The 26,473-nt window shown below is 46.3% G+C and overlaps 1 protein-coding gene across 18 annotated transcripts in view; it reads right to left on the bottom strand.

Moving 5' to 3' along the window:
• FBRSL1 (fibrosin like 1) overlaps positions 1–26,473 on the bottom strand; it is a 503,813-nt gene that overhangs the window by 42,333 nt on the left and 435,007 nt on the right. For all 18 annotated transcript variants that reach the window (XM_040080795.2, XM_040080801.2, XM_040080796.2 and 15 more), the window contains one exon: positions 12,772–12,817. In XM_040080795.2, coding sequence (XP_039936729.1) covers positions 12,772–12,817 — 46 coding nt within the window. The remainder of the gene's footprint in view (positions 1–12,771; positions 12,818–26,473) is intronic.

Raw genomic sequence — 26,473 nt, 5'->3', positions numbered from 1 at the left:
AAGGTTTAACATTTAACTTATTAATTACCATCCAGTTATAGGAAGCTAGATCTTTCAAAGCAGCTCGCTTGCGCCAAAACCTGGAAGCATTTCAGGACCAACAACAGTAGCATATAAAGCAAATAATATGCTCTCCTCACTCTTTGCAGAGAAATCTGCTTTACCCAGTACCAACCTCCTCAGTCTCACCAGCTTCATCTACCCAGTGTGGTAAGAAGAGAAGCTCCTCCACACCCTTCCTTCCTCTCCCTCTCCTCCACCTCTGGACAGCACATAATTTTCAGCACTGGTTTGTGCTGCCCTCAGCGTTCCACATCACCAGACTGGTCAAACCCACAGATGGAAGGAAAGATGCCTTTCCAAGCCCACCTCTGGAAAGACGCAGATGTGGTAGGAAAAGCCCTGCAAGCTCCCCTTGTTCCCTTTGAAACCCGAGGAGAACAGATGAGCAGCACATTTGAAATTAATTACAGCAAAACCTACTGCATTGTTCTCTCCTCCCCTTCCTTTTCCCCTGACCCCCTCATCGCAGAGCTTTCACTGGAACCTCTGTGGCGTGTATATTTTCCTAGAGTTGCCAGGGCCAAAATGGTACAGCTGAGACATTCACAGAAGTCAAAGAAAGTGCAGGCCCAAGTCAGTGCACAGGGGTACAATAGTTCCTTAAGAGCAAGCGTCTCCCCCGCTGCCCCCCCTCTCCTCCCAAACCTTCCGTCTCTAATGAACCTTTGGTGTCTGTCCACAAAAAACAAACATCAATCAGGCAACAGGCTGTTCCTTTTCCCCTGTTGCTAGTCTGAAATAACAGGCATCCCCCGCTGGGCTGGGAACGCCACTTCCCTCTCCAGCACACATACGGGATAATAAGGGGGAGGCGAAGGAGGGAGGAAAACCCGCTCCGAGGTGCCAGAATACACAGCGAGACGTGCCTTTCAGAGCCAGAGAAAACTTGGGAACACAACAGCTTTTGATTCCTCCTGCCCCACTGGGTACGTTAATTATTTAATAGTTGGCTGGTGAATTGGTGGTGGTGGTAGGAACAGGGTGGAAGGGAAATCAGGCTTTTCCCCCCCGCCCCCAGTCCCCTCCTTGTGCTGGCAGAATTGTGTGCACACACACGTGTGTGTGTGTGTATGTGAGGCTTCGGGCACACCTGGCAGCCTCCTCTGCACCCTGTCCTCTCTCCCCACCCACACGAGACCCTCCTTGTTGGCCTGTGACCACAGTGGCCATAGACAGCATGGGACAGCATCTGGATCAAATGATGCTCGGGGCAAAGAAACCCCGTCTGCTCTCCCTTTGGAGGCAGATATTTTTCACGTATTATGCTTGGGGGAAGGGCACTTCAAAGTTTATACTGGATTTCGACAGAGTTGGAAATGGAACTGCAAATCAAACAGAGATCAGCTTATGATTTGCAACCAGGGCTTTCTAGGTGTCTGAAGCAACACTTTGGAAGGAGCATAGGGAAAAGGAGAATGTAACTACATCTCATTTGGATGGAGAGGATTCACAGATGTTAGGAATATTTTTGATCAACAGCTTTCCTGGCACCGATTGTGGTGGAATCCACAACCTTGACGGCTAGCTGAGTAAGAAAGTGCTGGCAAGCTCCTGACTGCATGCAGGCAATTTGCAATGCTGCCAGTCAATATTTCAGTGAAAACAAAATTGCAGGGATCATATTAAAAGAGAGGAAAACAGAAAATAAACCAAAACAAAATCCAGCCCTTCCATTTAAGAGAAACTCTGATACAAACTGATGGGAAAGTCCCTTCCAAATCAAAATGCAGGCTTTGTTTGTTTAAAATTAACACGCTGTGATGGGAGCCCTGCCGTGAGCACGCAAAGGCAAGTCTGCCAGCAGCAACAGAAGCAGACACAGCAAGAAGTGGCTTTACACGGGGACACCTGGGTGGCATGTTTAGTACAGGCCTGCAGGAAATGATGCAGAAAGAGGTTTATAGTTGTGTCCATTTGGTGGAGGAAATGTATGCAGCAGGCAGGGGTCTGAGCCAAAAACCTAAGCACAGTTCTCTTCAATTTTTGGGAGGAGAGAATTGATGAGAGAAAAGGAGCGAGCTTCTCTGGCAGTGTTTTCAAACTCTGGCTCTTCATGTAGCCATGCTGGCCTGTTAGTGTGAAGCAATGGTATTAACTGTGAGAGACTGCAAGCAGTGTAGCCTGGGCAGTATCTCTCACTGGACCAGCCTTGAGATGACTGACATGAGCTCTTGGGGACATCTTAACTTCTGGTACAGCTCACAGAGCCATCTGGAGGATCTTCAGAGGTCTCTGAATTACTCTCACCTGCGTGGTTGGCAAAAGGGTGCTCTGCTGCTCACAACCACTCAGTCAGCCCCTTTTCTGCCCTGGCCTCAGGACTAAGCTTGGCTGACTGTGCTGCCAGTCAGTGGGGAGTCCCCAGATGTCTGCTGAAGGCAGCTTTACAGCACATACTGCTAGAATGACATAAAGAGCCCAGAGACTGGCCTGTACCACAAAAATATTTCAGGCCAAAAGGTACATCATGCTCGGAGAACGTTTCTGTTGATACAATGAAAGGCATAAAATAATCTGCTCCACTTTGGTTACTAAATTGATCAGTATAGAATGTAATGAATATATACTAGTTGTTAGTTGTGTGTTTCTAGCTCAGTTTCAAAGACTGGTTCAATAACAAAAATAATGACATGTTCACTATTGTATAAACATTCAATGCTCACACTGTAAATTTCTCCCTCCAGCCATTACGCCTGTATTAAATCAGGTTGTCTCTGCAGAGCTTGCACTGTGAGCACCTCTCCTGTGCCCAGAGAAGGCCAGCCATGTACGAAAGCAAGTGGCTGGGGACAGCTCAGCTGTTTGGAAGCCAAATCACATAATACTGAGAAACATTAAAATGTTAGCTGCTTCATCAACAAGGCTGGCCCTTTTCTGTCATCCTGCTTTGCACAGAGCTTCCGAGGGAGCAGGCTCTGGCTTTGTAAACTCTGATGTGAGCTTTGGTGATGCTGCCTGGTTCTGCACTTCCCGAGATGTCCCAAGGATGAGGACTCATGTGACAGGACTCTTCTTCTGTGACAGGTTTCACAGTATGGGACACGGAGTGCTCAGAAAGACCTCCCCCAAAACTGGATTGTCAATAAATATGGAAATACAGAACAAACTTAGCAGACACCACCAGCAGATGCAGGTTCATAGATGTCTGCATATTACCGAGCCTCGCTCCAGCTGAGACTTAAATAGCCTCCTTTATGCACAATGGGAGAGGGAGCGGAATTGAAGGAAACGCAATTACACAATTTTATTTCCCTCCTAGCCCATTTGCTGTGCATCAGGTGGCTCTGCGCTCACACACGAAAGGTGCTTGTGAGCACTAGGTGAAGCACAAAGCCAGCTTGATGCTCTGCTTTCACCGGGAGGAAGTTTCTGTGTGCTTTTCTGGACGCGTTGCAAAAGCACAGTGGACGCATTGTTTTGAAAGCACCATGAATGCCTGAGACACAGGGACTTCCAGGCTTCACTACATCTTTTTTAAGGCTTCAACCTCTCTTGAACATGATGGTGCTCAGAAGCAGATGCCAGAGTCTAACACCACACCAGGATTTATCTGTACAGATGCATCTGCAATCTCCTTCCTCACTTTTTAATACAAACAAACTTCCACTATTTAAAATCTCCAGCCTAACCCCAGCAGGGTTGACTGGAAAAGCATCTACCACCCCAGAGCGCTTGATGAGGTACTTGGGTGCAGTCAGGCTCTCCCACCTTCGCCACTCATCTTGCTGACACTTTTTAAGAATATATCTCCAACAGGGCCAAACGTTAATGTCCACTTCACTGGAGAGAGATCTGGAATTCTGACTACTCCCTTATGGATAAGCCTTTAAGAATTTAATAGTGATGAAACCAGTATGTTTCTTCAGAAACTTAATAGGGTTCCATAAAATTACTTCAATAACTTTAAAAATTTAATGGTGAACAAGAACCTTTCCACAGGCTTTTTGAACTGTCCGACAGAATCCCAGAGTGGGGATATAATTCTGCAATAAATTTTGCAGGATGGTTAAAAAAATATAAAAAGATTTTAATTTCCTATTACCTCCTGCAAGTCTTTGCCATCCATTTAAAGCAACTAAATGAACGAAAAGCACTGTAGTCACTTTTCTGTCTCAGCGATTTACAAGAAAATATTTACTGTTTGGGGAAAAAACCCAACAAACTAGAACAAGTATCCTTTTCAGAAACACAGACATGCTAACACAAACACTCTGCCAAGTCCTGCTCTTATACACCGGTGTAAACCCAAATAAATACAGGGAAGTCAATGGAGTCAGTATGGCTTTACCTGGCTGAACCGAGGCCGGGAGCCGGGGCCGAGTGCCCGGAGCAGCAGAGATGGAAGGAAAGCCTCATGCTGTGAGTCCCCAGGCAGCTCGGCAGCAACATTAACAGGCTCCACGGGGAATGTGTTCAGCCCTTGTTAGCAGGAAGGATGGCCAGCGAAGCACGGAGGTGAGGGAAGCAGCGAGCACGGCTCACACGGTTATTCAAGAAGAAAACGGCAGCAACCCCATGGCTGAAAGCAAACCCCGAACACGGCCTCCCTCCTCCACTCCCACAGGATAGGAACAGAGAGCTCCATCCCTCACAGCACTGATTTCAAATGAAGGTAATACAGAAAAAACGAGCCCAAAGCAGAAACAGCATGAACCGCTCCAGGCTGATCAGGACAGCAGGGTCCTGTCATCAGCCCCAGCCCTGCCCCGGGAGGAAGGCCTCGGTCTCCAGAGGGGCACTGAGAGGAGCAGGAGCAGCAGCGACATGCTGACAGCATCCCCTGCTCCTGAAGTCTCTTGCTGGGCCTTACAGACCTCGCCAGCATCGCACACAAAAGAGTAGCCAGATCCATTTGCAATTAAACAGCAGGCCCTGGTCTCATTGATCACTCCCACTGACTGCCCAGAAGGAAACACCAGCTGACCCGGGGGCAGACCCAGCTCCCCCCGCACCAGCACTGCCCGGTCAAATCCCCCATGGATGGCCAGGCCGCCCTGCTCTGTGCCGCTGAGCTGCACTGCGAGGGGCTGCTGTGTCTGCAGGAGTCCCCAGTGGGCCATTACAGAGCCAGGGGTACAGCTGCTCACGGGTACCCTGTCAAACTGCCCCACCGACACAACACAGAGCTCAGGGTGCAGCGCAGCTGGAAAGGGGCACTGGAGTGCTGGGAAAACCAGCACAGCCTGCGCTGAGCAGAGCCTCAGGCTGGGGGGCTGGAGAGAACAAGGACTCTCCTTGGCAAGGAGCAAGGCTGATTTAAATCCCGGGGATGTGGTGGGCACAGCTCAGAACAGATGCCTCCCCTCATCCCGCACTGCTCATCCATTGGAAGAGGGAATCAGGCTTATACCCAGCGTTTAATTTTGTCAGAAACTGAAGCTTTACAAAATCCTCCATGAATAAAACATGTCTCTGAGGTATTTTAAAAGCAGAATTGAGAAGACCCAACAATTTCGTGGGGGGTGCAACTGCTGCTCTTAACATCACCACCCTACAGCATCATTCTGTGCTGAGATGCAACCAGGGACTGCAGCTGGAGACAGCACTGAGACTTTACCCGTTGGCTTTTGCTACTCGAGAAAAAAGAAAAACAAATTATAAACAAGGAGTAAAAAGATGGTATCTTTCAAATGTCCTTTAAAAGCCTAGGCAAAGTAAATTACTACATGCACTTGGAAGGAATTTCTACTTTTTTCTTCTGATTTACAGTTTGATGGTCCTTTTATCTACTTTTACATGAACTGAGAAAAGCTAGAATGTGCCTACTCAATCAATATGAGTTTGTGCTGGCCCGTTCAGGATATATAATATTTTGCTTTTGTAGTTTATTTTAAATAAAAAATATAATTAAAGAAAATAAACCACCCACTTCATAACATTTATACAACGAAGACTTTATTTATTTTATTTACGTTTTGGTGGGCAAGGCACAGCATGCTGTTAGCTTTCTGTGATATTTAACAAAGCCACATTTGAAATTTAAAATCTTTAAGGAAATGAACAAATTTTGTGGAGGAAGGGCAGTTGAGCAAAGAGACTTCTTACATTACCCTAGATAATTGTGCATATATATGTTTCTGTGAGTCTCTCTCTACTCCAAAAACATATCCATGACTTGGAAGCTTTAAATCAAAAAGCAATTTCAGTCTGTAATTCTCAAATAAATAATTAAACACATTTTATCTCCAACAGTATTGCTTCTATTCATTCTAATCCCACTGACAGGAATGCAGCAACATACCCCACATCCTTAAACTAACAAAACAAAACACAAGATACCAACCAGAAGGCCTGGAAATGTTTATAATTCAACTTTTCAACTCTCCTGGCTGCAGCCTGAAGCTACAAAGAAAGCTCTGTGCTGGCTCAGTGGAAGGGGAGAAGCCCGGAGATGGCTGTACAAACCATATGGCCAGCGGTGCAAGCAAACCCTGCTGGCCTGCACGAGGCACCTCTCACTCTGGGAGGCACACAACACTCAGTTTGTGTCAAAGTTAATAAATTATCCACTTTTGCAGTCTGAGTTTTACCAAGCTAACCGGACAGTGTGGTTACGGTGAATGGTCTCTTGCTTGTCCATCATAATTTCACAGACAGCTGCTGCAGATAGGGATGGCTCTAGCCTGGACTAATAAATACATACAAAATAGCTAACAGGGGAGACACAGAGTGCATTCCTGCTCCCAAAGAGAAGGCTGAACTTTCCAGAGCCTAGCCTGCAAAATCAGAAAACTACAATACTAAAAGACTGCACTTACTGCACTATTTCTTGTGCTTAGTTTTGGTTTGAAATGCGGGTAACTGGCTTAGGTGACTTGGGTGATCATCTTGGTTACCCATGCTTTTTGAAAATCAAAGTCCTTCTCAGACCACTCTATAATTATGTCTATACATATACAAGAAAGCTAATTTACTCATCCTGGTAGTGGCAAAATTGGATAGAACTTTTCAAAAAGAGGATGCTGGCATGGGCTCACACACTGGATTTATCATTAAACTCGGTGTCCAGTATTGCCAACCCCAGAAGCGTTTATAAATCACAAACTATCTTTAAAACAAGGTTGAAACCAAAGTATTTCGGCTTCTTTATGACTGCCTGCTGGCTCTGAAGCACGAAGAATCAAAAGTTTGAGGCTATTCTCTGTAGTCAGGAAGACTAAAGTCTTGCCTAAATAATGAAATTAAATCTTCGGTTTTGGTACAATCCTCTGAGGGCCTGGGTTTCATGAAAAACACAGAGTCTTGTAAGCTTGTCATAAAATCACCAGAAATGCAGCACGGGAGCAGAGAAGCTGCAGAGCATCCTGAGCATTGTATAAATCATAGCAATATGGTTGTTATCTAAATAAATGCATTACTTATTTCATTTATTATTACAGATGCTGCTGTGGAAATTTTTGCATGCCTGTGATCACAGTGGACTCTTGTCCAAAGGTTCAGCTGTAAATTATCATCCCCCTTAAGCTCCCTGAATGCACAGGTAATCAAGCACAAGATGGTGACCTCATCAAAATGTAACCAGAACATGGGGATAAAACTGAGATCAAGAGACAGGATGCAGCTCAGATCCCACTGTGGACCCCACACAAGAAAACTGAGAAAATTTATGACATCTCCTCTGACCTCCATTCATGTAAAACACAGCTAATTGCTGGACCAGTTATGGTGAGCCTTGTTTGCTCTGTCTGTGCAGACCTTCCAGTGATGGAAAATTCTCTCTCTCCTGGCACAGTAAGGTAAAGCCCTGAGGGAGAGGTGGACTTGATTACAGGAGATGCTGTCCCAGCCCAGACAGGGAGTCTCTGACCCTGGTAACGGGAGAGAGAGCACCAGGGGACAGGACCAAGGCAAGCAGGCAGCATGGCAAGCCCGGGAGACACTGAGCTCCTGATTCCCCTGTCAGGGCTGAGCATCCTTTGAGCTGTGCTGCTGCTGCAAACCTGTGCCAAGCACGGTATTCTGAGCTCAGCTGCGTTCAGGTTGTTTTCTGCTTCACCGGGCACTCACAGGTTCCTCCTGGAGAGCTGACTTGCTGCTCACCCATCCTGCCCCTGCCCCTCCTCTGCCCTCTCAACCCATCTCACAGTAATAACCATCAGTTTTTAACAGCATGTCCTACACTGGAGGTTTTGTAGTTCCAGCTTTTAAAATGATTTAGTGTGACAGTTTAGTGCTGAATTAAAGAAAAAAAAAAAAAAAAAGAATAAGAAAAAGGAAGAGAAGAAGCAGAGAGAAAAAGGAGACAGTCCCCTTAAGGCAACAACATTATGGAGCAGTGATCTCAGAGGAACAAGGGTTCTTCTCTGGTTCAGATGTGCTTGTCAGAGCTCAGTGTCGTCTCTGAACAAGAAATCTCTCTTGCTGGCCCAAGGCACAGTTTTGTGGTCAAGAGGACAGAAAATAAAGGGAGGGAACTTCAAAGAAGCATAAGCTGCATTAGCCCGCTGGGGCGGGTGGCTGCGGCACATCCCATGGCTGACAATTATGACCTGCATGCCGAGAAAGCTTGCCTCCCTCTTGTCAGAGGGATAAGACACAGGCTGTGAGCTTTAGAGCTTTGAGGATGTGTACAGTTCATGATGAAAGATAGCACTTCAAAGCCCTCTGCCTAGAAACCCAGGGAGAAGTAAGAGTGGAGGGTAAGCAATCTTTTTTCCTGGGGGGCTGCATATGTGGGGGAAGGATAAGACTTACTTTCACTGTCATTTATTATTGCCATGAAAATGAAGCCTCGCACTGTTTATGGAATCTCTCATTAAAAGGATCTCTTGATAAATCGCTTGACAAACATTCATTAATTAAGTCTCTGAGCGCACTTGGCTGACAAGCATTAGTCTTCATTTTGCAAGAAGGGGAAATTGAGGCATGGAGCTCAGCGAGCCCCCAGCAGCCAGAGCAGGGCTGGGTCCTGGCCAGCCTCTCCGTGCCACCAGACGGACAGATTACACTGCTCCCTCCGTGCCCAGCTTGATTCTGATCCAAAGATAGGAGCAATATACTGTCTTCAACAGACTTCAAAGCTCTTTTTCCCCTCACTGCTGCTCAGTGCCTCCCAGGGCTGCAGGGCAGACGGGGCTGTGCAGGTCTGGCTGCTCCACGGGAATCTCACGCCCTGGGGGCTCCTGGACACCTCTTTCATCTCACAGGCACCTCCCCACCCACAGCCTGCCTGGAGTTATGAATGGAGAAACCCTGGCTGCTGCCCAGGTCCCCTTCTCAATGGAGCTTTTCCTCCCTGGGGACACTGACCTATCAAACCAAGCAAGAGATGCAGCTCCTTTAAGACATCCATTTCACCCTCACTGCCACAGCGGCCTTGAGGACTCAGCAGATCACCTGGGCTGCAGCTGCAAGACTACTGTGGTACAAAAGGCACCATCTCTCCTGCTTTCCCTGGCATACAGCAGCTCTGGAGCAAGGACTGGTGTGAGAAAGCTCAGCTGCCTCCAGCCAGACCCACGAGGGAAGCCCACAGCTGGAGGGAGCCAGCAGTGAGGACCCAACACTCAAGCCCAGAAAATACAAACTGTGCTACCCCACACATTTCAAAATATGATCACAGCAGGCTGAAGGAGGTCCTTGCAGTGGCTTAGGGGTGACTGTGTCTCTCTCACCTCTTCAGCCCCAGAAGTCATCTGCCTTCCTCCCGCTGACTGTCACACCCCTCTGCCTCACGCTAGTCCTACCTGGAGACAACAGGGACAGATTTGGCTTTCACCTATGATTCCCCTGCCTTTCCTGGTACTTGCCCTTCAGAAAAAGGAAAGGCTGGCTGGCAGATTCCTGTGAGAAAGGAGCTGCATGAGAGAGCAAACAGACCTTTATTATTTGTTTATTGATTTATTCTCCAGGAGGATGTAACACCCAGCCCTCGGCAGCAAATGCCCTTGTAACTCTGCACTGCAGCGACAAGTTGGCCAAACAAACACTTTTCTGCGTCAGAAAACAAAGACTGTCAGCAGAGCAGATCAGGGCTTCTCCGCTCTTACTTTTAATTACTATTTCCTCACACAGAGGATTTAATCTCTTCTTCTGCTGGAAGCTCAAAGTGCCCTATTCAGCCTATTTCACAGCTGTGACTGCTGAGGTCACCCCGGGTCAGGACACCTCTCTCTGCAGCATAATAGTGCCTGGTCCCCGAAGTGGACATCCACGCCGTGCATCTGCTGCTGCAGATGAACTGGTGTCAGGAGGAGGGGCACGGCCACCACCGCGGCCCCGCCGGGGAGCGGGCAAAGGCAAACGCTACCCAGAGAGCCCCAGACAAAAGATGCTCCTCCGGCCTTTTGTGGAGCTCTCAAATGCGGTCAAAGGTTACATTTTACAGCTGTTCCAGCCTCCAATAAACGTAACCTGCCTATCTTAATACTTAATTGCATTGCTAAGCTGCTGATAAACTAGGACGGCATACAACAAATACACAGGGCCGAAGAGATCCCCAGGGAAAATTTGTGGGAGCAGAGGGAGTTGCACCAAACAATGAACTGGGAACACGGGGAGTTGCAGCAGATAATGAATCCACTTTATGTGTTTTAGAAGCCTGGTTACCTTCAATAAAAGCTGCAGCATGGATGCTGCACATTTGCTAGCTAATATCTCTCCGAAAAGGCCGCCGGCGTTTACAAAAGAAGGGCACAGTGCAAATGCCCACGGGAGAGGACGAGCACGTGCCGCACCACGCGTGTGCCCATCAGGAAACCGTGCTGAGCTAATCCCCTCCCCACAGAGCCACCACGGCTCCAGCCCCGGAGAACACGGCCTTAAATCAACGCTCTTATCTCACAAAAGGAATTTAAGTGCAACGCTTTGAAAGTCACTTTCTCCCGGCCATATGGCATCCTCGAGCCTGGTCGTGTAGGAGCGGCGTTCATTTGCATGTGCAAGAGACAAATCTGGCTCTTGCATTGCGGGAGTGATAACAGGGCGAGGGGTAAAATTTAGCACTGTTTGGGTTTCTGCACTAAATCTTTGCCGAGGCGAGTTTCTCTCACCTCTCACGCCAAGTGCCAAATGCTGAAGTAGCCTCAGGAGAGCCTGCCCTCGATGGCAGGCTGTGCCATAAGCGAGGTGCATTGGTATAGGGCCAGGGTAAAAGAGAAGTCTGAGACAAAACCCGTGATCTGAACCCAAAGCTGGCAATGTCTACACCCACATTAAAGCAAACAGGAACAGGCTGAAATTATAGGGATATAAACAGCACTGAACACAAACTTCAAGACAGCAAATTCACAGACATTCGCACATTTAACTTCCTGATAGGGAGGTATTTTGAAAACTCATGTTGCTGAGCTGCTCCATGATATGAAGGGGTGGGGGATCTTGGGATTCAGCACAAGAAGGAGCCAACAAAGCTGCTAACACTTCAACATAAGCCTCTCCAGCAGGTCTCTGTGCCAGGCATTATGCAGGATGGCAAGATTTTTGTTTTGCCGAGGCAGTGCCGTATGGGCAATCTGGTTTGCCTTATCAGCGAGCCAAGCGAGAGAAGAGAAATGTTCTTCCCCACCATTTGTTTAAATTTCCCTCGTTCCCCCAGATAAAGCTGCATACTTTTGTAAAAATATCTACAAATGTAATAACATAATGGGCTTGTCATCGGTTTCCACATTTGGCATTGAAAATCTGCAAAGCCTGGAAAGAAAGAGAATTCCTAACAGTTACTGCTGCTGAAGAGCTAAAAACTGGGCCTGGATCCAGGTGATGGAGCACACAACCACCAAAACGCCTTTCCATGTCCAGCACCTACTCCTACACAACTGCAAACTGTTCCTTTCTTGGCCCCACAGAAATAATGCAAGAAGGTTATTTCATCACTTCTTTTTCATGGGTCTCATCTGCCCTCTTTGGGGTATCTAACATCCACTATTGCCGTGAATTGATTTTATTTTGCAGCTCAGTGCAGAAGATGCTGCAGACAGCCACAAGCCCTGGCAATTAATTTGGAGCCACACAAATCTCCTTGCATGGCAAGGTGGAACCACTCTCAGCACAACGCTTTGCATCAATGTACCACAGTTTGCCCTCTCCAAGGCTGTTTCTTCGGCATCTCGGCCCAGTATCCATCTCAGTGAGATTATCCCTGGGAGCACATGAAAGCAAAGCAGCCCGGTTTTATGGCTGTGCCGAGCCCTCAGAGGAGGGCTTGGTGTATTTAGAGATCCGTGGCTGTGCCCCCCAGGGGGATGTGGAAGGAGGCAGTCTCTTAGCAACACCCAGTGCCTATCACAGGTAACTGTCATTAACAGCAGGAGTGGGGCTGTGCCGTGCCGAGCACCCTTCACCGAGATCTACAGGGACAAATGCTCTGTGGGCACTGCCAGGGGAGGGATGTGTGCAAGCCCATGTCAGGATGACACAGACAGCACTGAAATACTGATTTGCTAAAAAGAAATGAGGATTTGATTGTATTAGAGGGAGAAGCATATCCCCTACAATAAGGACTGACTTCTCCTTTGTCAGTAATCCCTCTCTCCAAGACACTTAATACAAATCTTACTGGAAGGGAAGAAGTCCCACCCCACACTGAGACAATGCAGCTCTAAATTTTAACTTAAACCATCACAAGCCTGTAAAGCTGATCTTTAAGACAATGTGTGTGGCCAAGCTACAGGCTCTGGCAAAACTGATGTCCTGCCATTCGCACAACACGGATTCACAACCCAATTCTCTTGCTCTAAGATAAGGAAAGCATTTCTCCAGATCACTTACCTTTATTTGCTGCAGGAGAGAACAGCTTCTCAGAGCCTACAGAAGCCTGAAAAAGGAAGAGAAAGAGAGGGTGAATAATCCTGAAGGAGAAATTCGGAAGGCTTGCTCACAAAAAACACAGCTCATAAAACAAGTGGGTTATCTGGAGACCTGCAGTTGCGCATTGCACCTGGAGGGTGCAATGTTGTGCCATTGAAAAACGAGCATGCATCCTGAGGAGATGAAAGCCAAGCAAGAGGACTGTCCTGATCTCACCCAACTGTATCCTCCTGTCTCGTTTATTTAGGCAGCCATGCAATGCACAGCTATTTTATCCATGATTCCTCATATAAAAACAAAACCAGTGAAACTGCTATCAAGCTGAAGGAAAAAAAAAACAAAACCAAAAAACAAACCAAAACACATTTCAAAGGCTCTCTCACTGAAAATAAGCTCAGTTCTTGCTGAACATGCAAAATGTAGTTTGTGTATTGGAAACACAAGTTGCAACTGAACACATCTGTATGAAGGAGGGTGTTGTTTAATATTATGCCAAATGGTAGGTACATGCTGCTATGCACTTAGTTGAACATGAAATAAAACGACTTCCTCCTGGAAGAAGCCCGTATCCTTGCAGACTGGGTTGCACTATGCTGTCTGAACTCCACAGCAGTGTATTTGTGCTCCTCACAGCTCTGGGAAATAGTTAAAGAAATCCAATTAACCTAAACCTTGTAAACAGCTTCATGATAATCAGGGTCACTGGGTTACAGACAAGATGATAACGACAGACAGGGAAAAAAAGTCCATTCATCGTAAATAAAGCTTTTATGAGTTAATTTGATGGCTTCCTTTCCTCCCCCCACTCATATCAAACAGTCAACCGACTTCAGCATAAGCTTTTCCTCCTCGCTATCTGATAAAATAGCAAGCAGCCTCTCCATAATCAAAGCTGGTCTGGGAGCAGGAGCACGATCAACTACCATCTACAAGAAAGTATCATCAACGTGTTGGCGCTGACTGCTGCATGAATAAAATGGGGTGAAGTACAAAGCTGACAAGCAAAAAATACTGAAAGTGAAAAAAGCCTTTTTCCCCTGGCTCTGCTTTAAAAACAATTAATTAATTCAACACATGGCTGAACTAAGTTGATTTTATTTTTGATGTTATTGATTTTATTCTAAGATGCCTTGGGAGATTTGCATGATAAAGAGCACTACAAATCGTATTACACTGCTATATATTTTCAATGACGACTCAGAAGGAAAAAAACAAATAGTAAAATGCAAGAAGTTCTGCATGAGGTATAGTAAGAAGCAAGAGTGATCCATTAATGTTACTTCTAAGAAAAGTAGCACTGCAAGCACTGAATGTCTTACTTAATGCAAATGTATAAAAAAGAGAGGGAAAACAACATGAAAAATAGGTTGAGGCTGAGACACATAAAAAAATTCTGAATTATGTCCACGACAAAGCTGCACGTGTAGCTGTGGCATGTATGATCATTACACAGCTCAGCAAAAAAGATCCTAAAATTTTGGGAAAATCAGTTACCTGCGCGATCCCTTCACTGCATGGATTAAAAAGAGGAAGAACCAGGATTAAACGACGTTTTGCCTAGGCTGGTTTGCAAAGAAAGTGTAACAGCGTCACACAGCAGCAACAACAGTGGTGCATAAAACGTTTGACAGCCAACTCCGAATTTACAACCCATTGTTAGGAGATTTTTCACTTATAATCAACACCAAGTCACCACGGACTCAGAACACATCTGCAGGCTCTGGGAACTCACCCACGCTAACAGTTCCCACAAAGCCGTGGCCTGCTCTCAAAGCACTCCACAAGCACTCGGACACGTGGCAGGTGGATAAATAAGATTCCCCCATTTTACAGGCAATGAAACTTCGGCGTGGCTTGCACTAAAGCCCCAGCAGTAAATCGGCCGCTGAGCCACAAATCCTAAGTGCCGGGTCCGGATGCCGGGGCGTGCAGAACTCCAGAGGAGCCTGCTCGGGATGCGAGAGCTCTTCCTGGGCAGCCACCACGGGGGCAGGAGCTGCTCTGCCCATGGCAGCCACCCCAGCTGGGAGAAGCTTTGTGCTTCCCCTGCTCTGGAGAGTCTGGTCTGACAGCCCCCATGCTGCGGCAGCCGCCAGCTCACTCCCTTCTGTGCACCTCGGTACCGCGGGTTCAGGGCAGCCTGGCAGTGCTCAGCCGGGAGATAAAGATCCCAGTGCTACAGGTCCAGACTACAGAAAACCCATGCTTAAGGAAGTCAAGCCAGAAAATTCATTTTAAAGACAAAGTAAAACACCCGGATTATTGCTCAGTCTTCTGCTATCAGCATGTGCCACCGCCTTCCACAGAGTCAACATTTACAGAGCAGCGTTTTCAACATCGCAGCTTCAGCTCACAGACACAAACCTTCACACCTAGAGTTTACAGTAACTTTTGCTCTCGCTTCTGGTGATTTCTAGCTCCAGATCTGAGCAGTTTTTGGCACGAGCACCATTCTGAAACAGTGAATGCCTGTGCTATAGGATATTCTGTGAGCTGCTGTAAAGGCAGGAGGGAAGCCGGGGGAGGAAGAGCCTGAATACATCATTCAACCCTATCAGTCACCCTTTAAAGAAAGCGTACAATAAAACCTATGTGTCTGAGGGAGCCCACTAATGAGTGAAAAAATCCAGCAAACCAACACATCTGCTAATACAAGTCCCCTCCCAAATACTGCTGTTCCAAGCAAATCATTTGCATATGTTTAAGAAGGGATTTAAAAATATTATTAATAAAGTGGAATTCTTCCCTTGTGAACAAAACCAGGCATTTGGAGTCCTTTATGCAGAGTTCAAGCCATTACAGGAAATCACATGAACTTTGATTGCAAAATGAAACTAAAATTTTCCTTTTTTTCCCCCCTCTTGTTGCCTCCCGCCTGTCTCCATCTGAGGAACCATCTCACAAACCCCTCAAGTCCCTTTTTGTTGCTGCGTAAGGCAGCAAGACCTGCCCAGCCTGAAGCTCACAGACAGGAGACACCTCCACCTTCCCTGTTCACTGGCTGCTCATCTCCCTTACCCCAGAGCACAGCCCGCAGCCACAGAACCCACCACAGGCTTGTGCTCCTAAAAACGCTGCTTGCATGGTCCCACCCTCGTCCCCAGTAACAACCCTGGCACTTGAAGCGTATCTGACATCTGTCCCCAGAGCAGCAGTTTCTGAGGTACCATCATGTTGCTGAAACCTCTAAGACCCAGCGCTCTTTCGATGATACCAAACCTTCCAGGTCCCCTTTGTGGCTTATTCAATGAAGCCACCAATCCTTTGTCACCTTTTAATTTTCTTTCTTTTCTAATCTAAAGGGGAAAATGCCTCCACCCAGTTCTGTGACAGCTTGAAACCAGGCTGAACACACTGCAGAGGAAAATAACATTTCTGCCCTTTTCTGCTTTGCGGAGAGCAAGCAGAGGAGTGGTGCTGCAGTCCCTCCCCCCTCCTCCCCTTGAACCCAGCACACATAAACACTGATTCAATTTTCAGCACTAAAAGCTCAGCAAAGGCAGCTTTTTCCTCAAATGTGAGGTGGTAACCACAAAGGATGTAGCACACCCTCTCCTCTGAAGGTGAGCAGTGAGGCATAATGAAGTCCATGCCTCCATCCATCCTGGTTCCCACTAACCCAAGGCAGCTGAAAGGTGCGAGAGCTCGTGCAGATTAATAATTTAATGATTATATATAACAGAACAACATCATCTGACAACGACAGTGCTATAAATTACATCAGGCCTCACAGTAATTACTTCTTTTTTCCGCCCTTTATCCGTAGCCTATAAATGGCTAACAGGAATAGAACTGTTCCTTATCACCAACAACAGAGGCTCTGTGGACCTTCACACCATCTCCTGGAGCACCAAATACCAGATCCAAGCCTGATACTCCATGAGCCTGATAGCAAGACACTGGGAAACTGCTAATAAGGCTGCAGTTGTGGTTCACAAGGAACAAGCAGAGTAGTGTTAGGGACCTGGTATGTATGTCATGTACAGGGCAAAAGCCAAGCATTCCCTCCAAATGAATCCAGTACGGTAGGCAGAAGAAGGAGACAGTAAAATACAGTTTAAGTTTTCGATCTGGATGGCTGCCTATCGACTAGACAGCCAAGAGCCAGTCTCAAGAGAGACTGTTTGCACAATTACTGAACTTAGCAAGCACTAAAAAGCTCACAAGAAAACCCTTCTCTGGGAGATTTCCAAACTGGAAGTGCTGGATACGCTTAGAGAAAGTTTTAGCATAAAGCATGGACACTACCTGAAAATTTCGGATCAATTTTCATTCTTTCCTTTGATCTGTCTCCGCTGCTTTTACCAACCACTCCAATGCCACTTGATCGCTTGTCCAGCAAAGAATTTCAGCACGTCAGTACTGCTTTACTACTCTGCAGTTCACTCTGCAAGTCATTCATACCAGACCCCTCATCCAGTAATATGAGAACAATAACTAAAACAGGAAGGTATTGTTTGGGCTGTGATTCGTCTGTAGGAAATGGAAATTGATACATATGGAAAGGTGCAAGAGAAGCCTAGAAATAGCACACATGCACACAAAAAACCTGAAGTAAAAATCCCCCTTAAGACCAACAAAGTATTCTACACATTTCAGGATACAGAAGCAACCCATGGATAACACTGCCTGTATTGTGTGAGGGGACGTTTCAAGGTAGCCTACGGTCTTTCCAAAAACTGCATTGTTTTTGGAGAGAAACCACAGCTCAGTTAGGAAGACAAAAGAAAAGTTAGATCTGCAATTCAGTCATTTTTGTGAACCTTCTAGGAATATCCAGTTTTGTGGTACACAGCTGGCTGGGACACAGCACAGCCCAGCTGTGCGAGGGATTAAGAAGCAAGAGGGAACAGGACTTCTACAAATCCACACTGTGATTATCTTCCCACAGAATTTATAGACTGGGCTTCCAAGAGGGCTCAGCACTCAGCAGCTGCCTTTGGGGCATCACCTTGACTGGAGCTACTGGGTATTGAGCATTTCCAAAAAATCTACTTAGACCTGAATGGTTGTTCTGAAAAATGTGGTTACAGCTGATAGTTGGGATAATTTACGAAATTCTGTCTGTTGACCTCCAGTGCAAATAAGGACTAATAATAAATGATATTCCCCAAGCAAGAACGAATCTCCACCTTTCTAGTAACAAACCTAAAAATACAGTTGTACTTTCAGTTATACCATACCACATCACAGTGAAACACGCAGCACAGACACCCCAAACGAGCAACTACTTATTGAAATGGCCATGCCTTAAATGCCACACATCAGGCCATCTCTGAGAGGTAGTGATGGGTCTTCTGTATCTTTCATGAGTTTACTCTATAGAATGCTCACTAGAAACAAAATGTTTCTTGGACTGTACTTCCATACAATGCACTTGTTTAGGTTCCCACCTTACATTCATTTAGCACACACATATTCAGTACTGCTCTGCTCCTGGAAGGGATTGTCACCATGCACTTGCCTCTTTGTCACTTTTTCTTCCAAGAATGTTCATTTCTCTCAGCAGTTTATATAACCACGGCTGTTTTTCGCAACAGCCCCTTTGAGAAGCTAGCACAAGCCTGGGAACACAGATTAAATTAGGCCACAGAGAGCCTAGAAGCAGAGATCACTGGTCCTAATTCACCACTGAATTATGCTAACTACACAATGGCAAATGGAATGGGAGGCGATGTGGATGAGGACTGGAAGGCACTGAAGGAAACGCTGCGTAGGGTCTGACTCGGTGCAGGGCAGTGAGGAACCAAGCTCATTGCTCCTCCACAAGCTTGACATCTTGCCTTGGTCCTCTTTTGACACAAGAGTGAGAAGCTTAAATTAACAATGTTTTGAACACCAACCATGTTCCTCATCATTTTACAACCATTGTGGGACTGAAAAAACTAGTTTAAATCCAGCAGCAGCAGTAATTCTTAAAACACACACTGCTGTGGTGTGTTGCTTATTGCACAGATGTGGCCTCTTCCTGTGACAAAGGGTGACTGAATCCTCTGACACAGAGGGACATCTGATCTACAGCATGTCTGCCATCAGAGCCTCGGGGAACACGCCTGCTAGCTCCTCTTCCCTCTCTCCTCAAACCATCCCCCCAGCCCCTGGGGAATGGCTGCAGCCCAGAGTTCTCCCCTTCCCATCCCCTCCATTAGCGATGCTTTATGATTCATCTTCCTCTGAGCAGTTGCTGTCTCCCAAAGGAAAAGATCAAACTCCCTCTCCTTCCCAGCTCAGCTCCAATAAATAAATAAATACATGTACTGAAAAAGAAAAAAAAAAATTAGTGAAGGAGGAGAAGGGAGGAAGCTGGGGAGTTCCTGGACTTCACCAAGGCTCGTCAGACAGCTGCAGAAGGTTCCTCAGCTGTTTCCAGAGACGCCAACGAGAAAAGAAAATTTCCAGCTGTCCCGCATTAAAACCAGCCAAAATTCTTGCTTAATGTTGGTGTGGTTGTGTGTCCTAATTTAAATTAGGGTGCACCTGGTTCTTATCTTAAGCTCTTCCTCCTTCAAACCTCAGCTCCCCAGCCACTACCAAATCTACCTTTGCTTTACACTCCTGCTATTTGCCGTTCTAATCAGCACTGATTTCTCCATGACACATGTTCATGTACTCCTGGGTGTTCTGGTCTGTGAATGGCATCCAGAGGTCAGTCCTCTCCCTGTGCCACTGGATGAGGCTGCAGCTCTCCGGGTAAGCTGGAGGCAGTGATGTGTCTGTGTTAAAGGCAGCTGATACACACCACAGACAGAGAAACACAGTTCTCCATGATACACAGAGAAGAGGGCTTTGTGTGGTTTAAAACATCTCAAACACCAGAGCCCTCATGCCTTTCTCAGACAGCTGACCCCTTCACAAAACAGATCTTTCAGCCTACACTTCCACACTCAAAATTTTTTTGTCGCCCAGACATTTACTTAGGCAAGCCCAGATTTGATTACTGATTTATCTTTTACTACAAATGTAAGGGAAAATCTACCTTCAGGTAGGAAAGGTTGGGAATGCTGTGTAACACACCGCCATAGCAGTTTGTATTACTGTCATTACAGCTTGATCCTATCCAGTCAGCCCATCTATTTGGCGGGGATATGGCTTTTTATTTGCACTAAATCAAAGGGAACGGCGAGTGCTCTTTGCAGAACTATCTAAAACTTCTTATAATTCAAAAGCTGCACTGTAGGAAGAGTGATGGGGGAGAGCAGGGACTGTGCTGCGAATGACAGGTGGCAGACTGTTGTTTGGTACCTACCAAATTACTCTGCTGCTCCCTGGGCTGCCTTGGCATTTCATTATCCCAACTCTCTCCTGGAAGGATGCGGACATAAATTCACACCTCATGTCCTGGTTTCCGTCAAACTGAGTAAGAGTGCAAATGCTGGCACCAACTGGGAATGCCAAGCAGGGCTTGGCATGCTAGAACAAACTCTCAGCTGTGGTCTTTGCCAGCTACCTGCATTTATCATTGTAATGGCCTGCCAGACAGGACTTGGCAAGCGACGGAGGAGGGCGGGAGGAGGAGGGCCAGGCTCTGCACTGCCAAGCAATTCATTCCTGTAGCTCCTGCCATCACTGTACCAGCAGGGCAACCTTCATTTTATTTTATCTTTTAACCAATTACGTGTCACCCAAATCCCACCTGCAGCTTTCTCCAACACAAATGGCTATAAATCACAGTTCAGAGACCAAGAGGGTTTTGCAAGACATTTGATTTCATAAAAAGGTCACTGTCTGTCTGAGGATTGCTGCAGTTCAAAAACGAACTGAATAACAACCTGCATTGGCAGACAGGGAAGGAGCCGCTTCCATCGTCTGTTGCATGTTGACAGATAGTATTAGAAAAATTAGGGAGGCCAACAATGGCAGGATCATTAGGATACAGCTGAACCAAAGCACTGATAAAAATGCGGTGAAATATCTCCTCCTCTCAATTTTTGAAGAAAACATAATCAAATCAACAAAAATGGGAAAATTGCATGAGCACACCAGAAACATTCAACATAAACTCCTCGAGCAGACAAACAGAATACACGCCTGTCATCACTGCAGCCTGCTCCAAGCTGCACGGCCATTCCAGAGTTTAACCCCCAGCTTTGGTATTTCTCAGAGCACTACCCTGTGCCCTCAGACCACTCAGCATGGTCTGTTCTCTAGGGAAAACGCTGTATTCTTGTTTTTAATCCATATGCTGGATACATAGCGGACTCTGTATAGAATTTTATGTGAACCATATCACAGAACAAACACTTAAGGGTGCCCAGAAATCATTTGACAGTGATGCTGTTCTGGACACCCTTAATGTCCACACCTTTCTTGCAGGTGACATGTCTGGCCAGACAGCCCTGACAAACCAGCATGGAGTTCTCTGAAAAGCATCAGGTTAACTGCAGTGAGTACATGAGGCACAGAGAAGATGGCATTATCCTCCTAGCCCAGACCACGGCATGTGACACATGGACATCCTTCTGACAGAATTTCCCAGCTGGAAATGCAATCCTGATGTGGCCTTTTCCTGGGCCTGGGGCGTGAGGGAGCTTATCAGGAAGGCGGCTCTCGTCTGCTGCCATTGAAACTCGCTGTCTTACCCACAGCAACCTCAAAGGAGCGCCTCTGCAGAAGGCTCTTTTGTTGTTGTTGTTTCTAATTCACTGCTCCAAAATATTTCTTGGCTGCATCCCAGGGCTGAAACCTTATCTGCCCATCCCCCCGGCAGACACACAGCAGCTGCAGAGGCTTATCACAGTTGCCTGTCCACTGAGTTTACAAATTAACACCCTATCGAGGCTGCACGAGGGCTGATTAATCAGAGAGAGGCAGTCTGAGGGCCTTTATCACCGTAAGCGGCTGCTGGGAGAGAAGTCACAAATCTCTCAGGAGGCCAGAGATGCCTTACAAATGAAAGAGCAGGAGGCCAGAGAGGAGGAGGGCCCAGTGGTAAGGGAAGCAGATATTTTAGAGATACTGGTGGTGGAGGTAATGGAGCAGTGGGAGGTGGGGAGCTGCAGGGAAACGCCAGTACATTATGACAGCTAAAAAAAAAAAAAAAAAGATAATTAACAGCCTATACCTCATGATTCTGGCTTTCCCTCCCCGGGCTATAATTTAGCCTATTGCTCCTTTGCTCCAGAGGACAATAAACATTTATTATGTTAAACACATAACTGTGCTGCACAAAAGCACCGTTCTTTCCCAGGTCCACTCCTTGCACAGCTGTGCAGCCCAGGAGGATGGGGCTGCTGAAGCGGGCTCCCCTTTCATGCCGAAGATTACTCGGCTTGGACACAAAGCACATCCCTGGCCTCACCCAGAGCTGCAGTGTGCTGGATGTGTTCATATTGAACGTGAAGGCAAATCCCATGAGACTCAGAGCTCTTGGATGGGTCCGCTGGCCCACCAGCACCTGACAAGCAGCGTTTAGCATGTGCCCAGGTACGGGAGCAGCTCCTGCAGAGATTGTGTGATTCAGGCAGGCTTCACCACCTAAAAAGTATCTCCTCTTTTTAATTCAGCAGCCTTGCTAAGAGGTTTACTGGGAAATTTTCAATCCCACCAGAATTATGTGTAGGAGAGATTCTTATTACAAGATGAATATTGCAGTCATGTGAGTCGTACTGGAGCAGAGCTGGCCCTGCCCCCTCCGAGCACCTCAGCTGCTGTAAGAGCAGAGATTTAGGAGATTTGCCTCTGCTAGTGGGCTGTGGTTCAGGGATTGCTCTCCTCTTCTTCAGTGCTAGTACCTGCTGCAGCCCTCCAGCTTTGTGCTTAGGGCAGGACAATGGAAAATAATTATAAAAACCAAGGGGACTCACACTAAAAAGATTTAAAATCTAATACAACTTTAAAGGAAACCAGTTTGGACATCTGTCTGCATTTGTCAACAACCATTTCTAAATGTAAGTTTTCAGGTTTAATCCTTAAGACTAATATACACAGCTGGATTTTTCCTTTGAAGCATAATATGTGTGGAAGCTGAGATTCCCATGCAGCAACATGACTCCAGAAGGTAAAATTTTAATAAAAATGTTACCAACATGAAGACATTCATAAGTGAACACTGCAACCACCTCCTGTCCAGTGCTTTCTATTAACACATCAGTAAAGAATTTAACAAATAACCTCTGGATCAAAGTGTCATTCACTGCAGCTTTACAACCAACAGCCCTGGGCGTGTGCATGATCTTGGGGAATGGCCATTCCCATTTTGCCCACAGAAACTGCAGAAATAGAGAGCTGTCACCGCCTAACTCAACATCTTCAGACTAGCTCTTTTCAGACAGCACTGGAAAGCAAAACCAAACAAAAATGAACGATCATCTGCCTTCTCTTCCTCTCTTGATCCAATGAGGAAACTATTTCCCAAACCACCTGGATTACTGGTCTCCGAACCGTTGCAGATGCCCAGTTTTAACACTATCCATTAGGTTAATTAGAACTGGGCAAGTAGATGACGAGCATGAATCCAGGAAAGGAACGACAGCATTTTATTTGAGAACTCCCTGCCAGGCTCTGTGAAGCAGACAGCTGCCCAAGGTCTTCTCACAGCCCTCCTCCGCCAACAGACACCAGATTAATTTGAGCTGGACTGGACCCCCACTCGTCATGTTCAGCAGACCCTGGGCAATCAGATGGAGAAGCTACAGGACGACCACAGCTCCTGTCACCCCCATCACGTAACAGCAACTCTGTGCATGAAGGAAACATCAGATATTCATTAGGTAAACAATATGAATGTGGTAATCCCAAAACATGGAGAAATTCTAGAAGCTGTCTCTCTGGTGTTTATTAGATTGACTCTTTTAACTTTACTATCAAGTCTGCCCATCGACCCTTCTCCCTCTGTCTCAGGTCTCGTGTTTCTACATTTTAGGGAAAAAAAAGTCTCTGTAGGACTGCCTGTCCCACTGGTGGACACCCTCACCCACCACAGAAGGCACACCACAGGAGGCACGTATTTAAAGACCTAATAGAAGGGATTAGGAACACCTTAAAAAAGGACAGCATATAAATTTCCTTACAAATGGAGGCTGTAGGGGAAAAAATATGGAAGGAAGCCTATGGTTCACATCTGCAAAACATCTGGCTTCCTATCCTCACTCATTCAAGGGCAGTGAAGTGCACTCACCTACTTTCTATGGGAAAGGGTCACCAAGCTTTTCTCTTCTGATATACAGTAAGTCAAGAAAGAAGCTCTCATTGTTGTGCCTTGATTAAATATGGCATTAACTGACCTCATCTTCTGTATAAGAAGGTGGTGAATGGGGCAGCCCCCCATTTACAGCCAACATATAATCTGTCTTCTCCAATTAGATACGCTTTGCAACAAGTGTGGTGGATCCATTTATTTCCATACTGCAATAATGCAGATAAATCCAGCTTTGGCTCCAGTCCCACTGCTTTCAAAGATGGGGCTCTGCATTTCGAATCGCTGCCCATTTTTTTTTTTTCCCCTTCCACCCTGCCTCCCCTTTCTGCTGCAAAATGTCACCAATTTACTTTAGCCTGGGGGCCCATTTCGAGTTTTACCACCAATATATGAGAAATGCATTTTTCAAGCTGTTACCACTTAACTGTACTGATATCAGCCACTCAGGGGACACAATATTGTTTACACATCCTGCTCTATGGAATAAGCACGGATGCCAAAACTCTGCCTGGGTTGTGAAGGAGACGTTTACTCTCTGTTTTATGAGATTTCCTCGATTTGTGGCTGCCTCAATGGTCGTAAAAACAGCTGTAAATCAAAAGAGCACCACAAAATTGCAATAACAACTGTCGAACTCGGCTCTAAAAAGCATAACTCCCAGCACCAGAAGGTGGAAGGCTTTTCTCTGATTTAATACCAGGTGTGGGGGAGCCCTATCAAGTCGATGTGCAGCAGCACTGTGTCTGCCCACAGCCAAACCCCTCTATTTTGGCTGCTCCCCTATCGCTCGCCCCTACTCTGCCCCACGTAGTTCCTTCCGTTCCCTTTCCTTCTCCTCTCTGGAAAACAGAAGTCTTTTTCAAATGCCTGGAGAACGCTTACACAAATAACTGCTGAATGCACAGCCCTGTTTAAAGCATTAAATAGATAGAAAGTGAGCGAGCACTGAACACGGCTGTGCTCTGAATTGTGGCGGCTCTGCAGGACGGCAATGGCTTTAGCAGATGACCTCAGCCTGTCACCTTGCTGCTGGCCAGCCCGGGAGAGCCCAAATTCCTGCACAGTCTCTCAGCCCAGTTTTTAGGGAGTGGAGTGAAGGAAGAGAGGGCTGGTGAGACATGAGTTATTAACAACCGTCTTCTGGGAGCTGATTCGAGCTAAAATGGTTCCAGAACAGGCAGCTCCATTTGAGCCTCCAGCGAGGATCGGCCAAGCAGCAGATGCATGAATTCAAGAGTTCCTGTTACTCTGTGCCACTGGCTATAGTCCAAACCAAAGCGAGAGTTTCACCTGTGGGTAAAACAGCCTTCCTGGATTTTTCCATGTCCCATTCCAGTTGCTTTCACAAAAAATCTTCTCATCCTTGTCTCCAGAAATCCTAAAAGACTCTCAGTTCCTGCATCTCGCCGCCTCCCACAATCTAAGACTAACTTGGACAACAACAAACTCCCTTCAGCACCTCCCAGCCCTGAGAAACCAGCTGTGGCACCAAGAGCCACACTATAAACCCTGGGCCAAGAGAGTTACCCAGGCTCTTTGTGCCCTCTGTCAAAAACACAAAAAGCTTTCCTGGCCTCACCAACCAGGCCTTCATCCTCTTTTTCAAACCTCCTCTTAAATCAGACTTCTTTCATGGCATCTAAGTAACCAAACTTTCTCCATTACAGAAAGAGGTCTGTATGTGAATAAGCCAAAGTACGTGAAGAAATGATGAGGTTTGTGGAAGTAAGTTTAGCTGGTGCTCATCTCAGTGTTTCTACTGTTTGCAGCAGACTAAAATACACCTGAGTTCCAGTGGGTTACTGCATCTCTGCCTAGCGGTGTGTTTTTCCAGATGCACATCCTAATTATGCTCTTCAAGCAAATGCCCTGTGGAGCGGGGTAGTAGAAGAGGAAACCTCTTTACAGTCACCATCATGCTGTGATCCATTCTGGACAGGAACTCCCCCCTGCATTGAGAGGACAATTTAATTTCCATGGACCACTTGATGTGAAGTGAAAAGGATCTATATTCTTTTGTCTGAACCCCACAAAGTGTCAGCCCTTCTTTCCCCATTCTTCTAGTAGACGTGTACATTCACATTCTTGAGAAAATCCCCAATAGACAGGAACAGTCTTTCACTTCCAATACATTATGCCTCCCTGCTATAATCTTCTCCTTCTTGTACAATGCCTCTTGACTTTCCTTTGACTCTTTTCTTTGCAATTTTTTCCTTTACGAATACAATCAGAGAGACAAAACAAAAAAAAATCCCCCAAACCTAAATGGACAAAAAATGTCATTCAGAGCCTTTGCCAATGATGTTACTGGCAATTCCAGTTGAGAAACCATCTGTACAGACATGAACTGATCTGACATAGGGAACAGCTAGTTTTATTTCAAAAAGCTGTGTGTTCTCAATGTTCTGGGTACCGGAACTCCACAGGCCAGCTGAAGCTAATAGGGTGAATATGTGATCAGCTACACCCAAGCAGCTCTTCCAAATTTATTTCTTTTGTACTACAGTGAATATTTGGGTGGGGTTG

This window comes from Hirundo rustica, chromosome 17 (genome assembly GCF_015227805.2).
Source record: "Hirundo rustica isolate bHirRus1 chromosome 17, bHirRus1.pri.v3, whole genome shotgun sequence".
Classification (NCBI taxonomy): Eukaryota; Metazoa; Chordata; class Aves; order Passeriformes; family Hirundinidae; genus Hirundo; species Hirundo rustica.
The sequence above is the reverse complement of the archived record's forward strand: the minus strand, read 5'-3'. Positions and strand labels throughout refer to the sequence as shown.